This window comes from Anopheles marshallii, chromosome 3 (genome assembly GCF_943734725.1).
Source record: "Anopheles marshallii chromosome 3, idAnoMarsDA_429_01, whole genome shotgun sequence".
NCBI classification, from domain to species: domain Eukaryota; kingdom Metazoa; phylum Arthropoda; class Insecta; order Diptera; family Culicidae; genus Anopheles; species Anopheles marshallii.
In genome coordinates, this window is record NC_071327.1 from 44432097 (window position 1) to 44438728 (window position 6632).

Here is a 6632-nt window from a genome sequence, read left to right on the forward strand (position 1 = left end):
CGTCGTACTCGGTCGCTGTTAGTACTTGTGTTGCTTCTTTTATCTGCTGCACCCGTTCGTCTAACAACACGCGTTTCAATAAAAGCGTCTTCATGGTTGCCTAAATCCGGTTCGAAGGACCAAATGTAGTGTAGAACACGGGTTTTCTCAACTAGCACTATGTTTGAAGAAAGTTTAAACCTCGTGGTCTTCTGGATTGTTCGCAACTGATCCTTTATTTTTCCTGTAACTGTTAGCCCTTTGGCTCTAAACCCGTTTACGTCATGCGATCGACGAGTTTGACGTATGCGTTTACAATGACCGATCCAAAGCGTAATAATTTACACAACAGATGGTATGGTTCGTTTGTTGCAAGTGCATATCGAATGAAAGAAATGCATTCAAAGCAATGTTGCATATCGACGCATTGATTGGAGCTCTGATCATAAAACAAAACTCGATGCGTTTGCTTTCCCACAGACTGGAACTCCGGGGCAGCATGGATTCGCCGTCGAGTTAAATTGCTTTCAAATGGTATAATAAAAAAGTTCGGTTCTCGATCTTTCTACAGCTGATACGTGCAATCATGCGAATGTAAAAATATCTGTCACACTCGTCTTCACTCTGCACGCACTTCCACTTCCGTGCGCAAAACCATCCAACCATTCACACATGCAGAATAGAGTAATGTACACGATCTTCTACAAGACAAAATGGCGCTGTGAAGCATAATGGTATTGCTTCACATTGCTGAGCTTCTTTCCTGTCGGATTTGGATATGATTCGGACATTCGATCTGTTTTGAGTAGAACAAGATTCAGAACAAACTAGTGATCCAATCAATCAGTCGATTGATAATAACGTATACACGGTGGGCTATTATACATGTATCATAACTACATTTCGAGAAGGGACAGAAGGGACCTCCACTGCAGGAACGGCACTATTGACGAATATCGAGGACGAGGATAATCCAACACAGATCCAGGGAGTAGATGATTAAGCTGCGATGATCATTCCGGTGGACATCACGATCATCGTCATCTTGTGATGCTTGGCCTGCTTGTGATGTGCGATCGTTGTTGCCGAGTCGAATGTCTGATTGCTACTAATTGTAGTACTAACAAATATCAATTGATAGATTAGGTTTTAAAAGACTATAAAATCATGATAATCACAACTATAACGAATCTATCCTTAATAATATGGGTAATATGATATGCAAGTGTTGAAAGATTTCCAGGTGTTTGGAAATAAAATAATTACGATAACGTGTTCGCGACGTTACACTTGTTGGTTAAATCAAGTGAAGTTATCTGTTGATAGCGAGGAAGAAAGGAAAAACTGAACCTACTCGTTTGACGGCTTCGCACAAACTAGCTTATACTTTATTACTATCTTCATTGTGTTAGTAATATTCGCGCATCGCCAATACTTCTAACAATACTTAAGCACATGCTTCACCTTGAAAGCAAAGGTAGGTCATTAACACCCCAAATTGTGCATGCAGATTTGATCACAAGTACCGTAACATATTTTATCCGTTGCTAGTCAAAATGTTTGTGCACTTCTAATTGGAACACAGTTGGTATATACAGATGTTTGAAGTATGGGAACAGTAAAAAATAATTTGCCATGTATGTGCAAAATGGCAATGGAACATTCTAGAGTCCTCGTAGTTGACACTTTACTACATATGTTTGTCCTGTTGATTCAGATGAAAAAGACATATATCTTACATAAGGTTTTTTTTACATAATTTGCGACAATATGAACGAAAAATGACACGAAGGAGGTTTTTATTATTTGCGTAAGAGCTGCCGATTAACACAAAATTGCATTACAAAAAGTATACTTTGAGCATTATTCAATTATAAATCATATATTATCATGCTATGTAAATGTCTGTAGCAATACTCAATACAACTTTAAAATCAAAAATAAAAGCGCCTAAAATGAGTGCACAAAAAGGGATTCTAAGATAAGTTATTAAATACTTACATTAGGTATAATTCTTGATTTCTCGAAGCAATATTAGCTCCAAACCAGTGATGTGTACTCCGACGTGGATTCATGAATCCACTCCGATCTCGACGCCAAAAAAACCGGATTCAACTCCAGAAAAAATCGACTCCTGAACTTTTGGAACGTATTCAAACGATCTACAAAAACGGAAACAGAAAAAGGCAATCCGAGCAAAAATGCATAGACAGCACTAAATTTATATTTAAATGAAAAAAATCTAAAGATTAAGGAAGCCACATTGCTGAATGTCCACAGCGAAAATGGTATTTTTTCAACCAGGGCAAATGCAGTAGAAACTAAATTGGCTCGGAGAAAGTAAAGTGAAGCAAAAGTATTGTGTACAGTGTAATAATAATGTGAACTAAAGCGCTTGTGATGATGTTTTTGAGGCGAATCCGGATTCAATCCCCACGCTCCGCTCGAGCCCTCGAGTATGAAGTATTTCGGAGTAACTCCGGATTCGACTCCGGCATGTCTCGGAGTGGGATTAATCCGATTCGGGGAAAAAAGGACGTAATTCTAAACATGGGAAAATACAAATAAGTAGAATTCCTTTTTTTATTCAAGAAGAAAGGCCAGGCCATATTGCTTATAACTAAAGATCGCATAATCTAAGATACAATTCACATTCTTTTGAAGACATTTTCTTCCCAAACAGTGAAAGGTCATCTTATCCCTGGAGTGCTCGACCAGAATTTCCAATTGAAGCAACGTAGAATTAAATTAGCAATTTATCTTGTTAGCACCTTGTAGCAAACCCCTCTGGCATAGATAATTGTCTTCAGATATACGAAAAAAACAGACGCAGTTCATGTAGGCTCACACTGCTCTGGATGCTTCTGGGTACTACACTCTTATCTGAAAATGTAATTGTACCAACAATGTGGTACAATGTCAATGTGCTTCTTACACCTGCCCTTATTTACGATGTATTGGTTGGATGGTTAATGTATTGTCACGTAGATGAACATATCTGTATAGATATATCATATTTTCTTGTCTATTTCCAATTTAACTCATCTGTATCAGTTCTGTTGTGCTCTCTAACTTCCTATTACACTACGCAACTGACGCATGTGTCCAGAGACACGCATTGGGTAAAATGAACGTTTGTACAGTTGGTACACTTGGTGTGTCGAATATACCATATGTGTTCCTGAAATGTTGAAATTTTTCACTTGTCGGAGAAGTATAAAACAGGCCTTCATCTCGATCCATTACCACAGTACAATTGGTATCAAGAAAAGGAGCATTCACTGGGTGCGAATTGGTGCAGTAAGTTTTATTAAAATGCTTCAATCCATATCTTTGTGGAGCTTGGTACTTGTGACCATGGGCTCGCTTATGGGAGCGGTTCAAAGCAGTAAGTACAATTACAGAATTTCGTACAGAATTTCGTACAGAATTTCGCAAATCAAATCTTTAAGCACTTTAACCGTTCAAATGTCCACTTACAGAGGAAGTTGTATGTTACTACGGTACGTGGGCCACTTATCGGCAGGGAAACGGAAAGTTCACCGTAGATGACGTCAACCCATTGTTATGCACCCAGCTAAATTATGCCTTCTTCGACATCAATTCGAACGGCACAATCAGGATAATAGATCCGTATCTCGACCTTCCGTCCGGTCTCAACACGATCGCCAAGTTTAATAATCTGAAGCAGAAAAATCCCGCCCTAAAGACAATTGCCGCCATCGGTGGGTGGAATGCTGGAACAGCTAACTTTAAAGCGGTAGCCGGCGATTCCCAACGGCGTACCACGTTCGCAAGGAACGCCGTATCATTCCTGCAGCAATATCGATTCGACGGTATGGACATCGATTGGGAATATCCCGATGCCGAAGACAAGGCAAACTTTGTGCTGTTTCTCCAGGAACTTGCTAAAGCTTTCGCACCGTACAACTATCTGCTTACGGTGGCGGTGGGAGCTCCAGAGTGGAGAGCTAACGAATCGTACGACATTCCCGCCATCTCGCGCATTGTCAACTACATAAACCTGATGACGTACGACATGGATGGCGACTACGGCGTTACAAGACATCATGCCGCAATCTTCCAAGGATCGGTTGATGATACGGATTTCAAGCGGCAGCTCAATGTGGATGCTGTCATAAGGTATTGGCTGAGCAAGGGTGCATCGGCAAACAAGTTGACTTTGGGAGTTCCCTTCTATGGACACACATTTAAACTGGCGAATCCTGGAGTGGACGGTGTCGGTGCGCCTACCAGTGGTGTTGGTACTAAAGGTCCATACACTCAACAACCCGGCTTCTTGGGGTACAACGAAATATGTGAATCTTCATTTTCTAAGAAGCAGTTCGACTCGGTACAGGGTGCGGCTTTCGCTTCAGGCAACGGGGAGTGGGTCAGTTATGATACAGTGGAAAGCATCAGTCGAAAGTGCAACCTGATTGCCAAGTATGGACTTGGTGGAGGCATGGTATGGTCCATCGAAACGGATGACTTCAAGGGCACATGTGGTCCCAAGTTTACGTTACTAAACGCCTTAAATGGATGTGTGAACAATAATGGTCCTGCACCCGTTACCACTACCATTGCAACTACTCAAGTAGCCACAACGAAGACCACAACCACTACTAAACTAACCACAGCAACTACTAAACCAACCACAACAACATCCACCAAAGCTGTAACTTCAGGCTCTGGTACTTTCGTTTGCACACGCGATGGTTACTTCCGGGATCCATATGATTGCAACAAATATTACCGATGCTACGCCGGTACCAAATATTCCTTCAATTGTCCAACCGAACTGTACTTCAACGAACAAGCGATCACCTGTGACTGGCCTTATAATGTGAAATGCTAATGTATTACAATAAAATCAGTCAGTGTATTTATGCAAATTTACAACACTAACAATTTCGGTAATTTTCTTTCTTTTCACAATTCTACACTTCAAGCGCTAATGAAGCATTGAAAACTCTTAGGATACAGATAAAGAGATAAAACTTTTTTAGTAGTAGGGTAAATTGTGAAATTGCTAGGCTCAATTTTTAGCAAGACGTTAGAATATCACAAATTTCCAGTAGAAAGAATGCAGACAGCAAAGGGGCTTTTTACGACAGATCAATTTCATACCAAAAATTCATTCGTTTCCCTTAGCAACTTCTTGTGTCGCGATGGCAGGCCTTATCTCTGAGGCTTTAATTTGGTGGGCCTTCTGTGGATCTGAATGATTTCTCGAAAACTATCAAAACATTTTGCTTAATTTATCGAATCTACTTGGTTTGTTGCAGTGTTGGATATCAAGGTAGTAGTAGTAGTAGTAGTAGTAGTAGTAGTAGTAGTAGTAGCAGTAGTAGTAGTAGTAGTAGTAGTAGTAGTAGTAGTAGTAGTAGTAGTAGTAGTAGTAGTAGTAGTGTTTATGGGTTACATTAATATTCTGAGGTATGGGTACACGGTTTTTGTTTTTGCTGCTAAATACTATGCTAACAAGTCTAGTGCACTAATTGTTGTAAGATCGGATTTTCGCTTACTAAGCAGTTATTATAGTATTTTAGGCTCATACTGGAAAAAAATTCTTCTAATTTGTCTATATTGGTGTTGCGTTGCTACTACAACATTTATTTCTACAATTAAAAGTTACAGTACAATTAATAAAAATATATTGCACGCAGAGGAGTCGACTGTCCTTCACCAAGGCACGTAGAAGAGAGCGTTCCAGCGTGTGTGTGTCTGTTGCACACGTCATCAGGTGGCCATCTGCTGTCACCTGTGAGTGGCTTAAGCGTAGTAACCACACACTAGAACATCTCCAACATCCCCCCTCCTTAAAACTTTGTTGTACGCAGCCATCCACTGTGGAGTTTTTCGAACCCGCGAAGAACGACGTTGAGGCTGTACTGGGGATGGTGTTCCGCTATCAGCAACTAACTGCATGAAGACAATCTAATTCAATGATTGATTCAATGCATTCAATGATGTTTCGTCGCATCGCCAAGAATAAGAAGAGGATTTTTTTATACAAAATTTGAACAATAACAAGACAACATAATTGGCATATTTCAAGTACATACTCGATGTTGCAGCGATCTTTAAATGAGGCACATACGATTTGTCAAGCTAGGTCGGTTTATTTAGTCCTAGACCTTGGACCACTTTTTACAAATTTTCGCACTCTCGCTTCGGAATCTTGATCGCTACTAATCCTCGTGTTCTAATCATCCGCGTGTTGTCCCTAAATTCGTGTCTGCTATTCGCTCCTTATATGGGTATTTTGACTGCGCGCGTTCTGATTCGCCCGAATCCTTGGCCGCCGAACGCTGACCGTTGACCCTTTACCTGTGCCGAACCCTGTCATCGACGCGCGGTGTTTTTCGGTGCGGTATCGATACTCGATCAAGCAGAAATCGATCACTCTTGATCGATTTGGTGCAACTGTCATTCTATCCTTGATCGTTTGTTTGTTATGTCGTGTCAACATCCCCCTCCACGTGAATCCGTGCGTTTGGATTCACTAATAACTAAAGGACACGACCATCAACCTACTCTCTATCAATTTCCGCGTCAATCTTGGCTAGTTTCACTACTGGTCGCTTTAGCCGTTTACCGTGAGCCGTTCTCACTACCGCCTGCCTAACTCTTCCATCAGAACCGAGGAA

General features: G+C 40.8%; 1 protein-coding gene across 1 annotated transcript; it reads left to right on the top strand.

Annotated features, from left to right (window-relative positions):
- The first annotated feature begins 3294 nt into the window (after window positions 1-3294).
- Window positions 3295-4837, top strand: LOC128711864 (chitinase-3-like protein 1). Its single transcript, XM_053806751.1, has 2 exons — window positions 3295-3367; window positions 3462-4837. The coding sequence occupies exons 1-2, from the start codon at window positions 3295-3297 to the stop codon at window positions 4835-4837; spliced, it is 1449 nt and encodes a 482-aa protein (XP_053662726.1).
- The last annotated feature ends 1795 nt before the right edge of the window (window positions 4838-6632 follow it).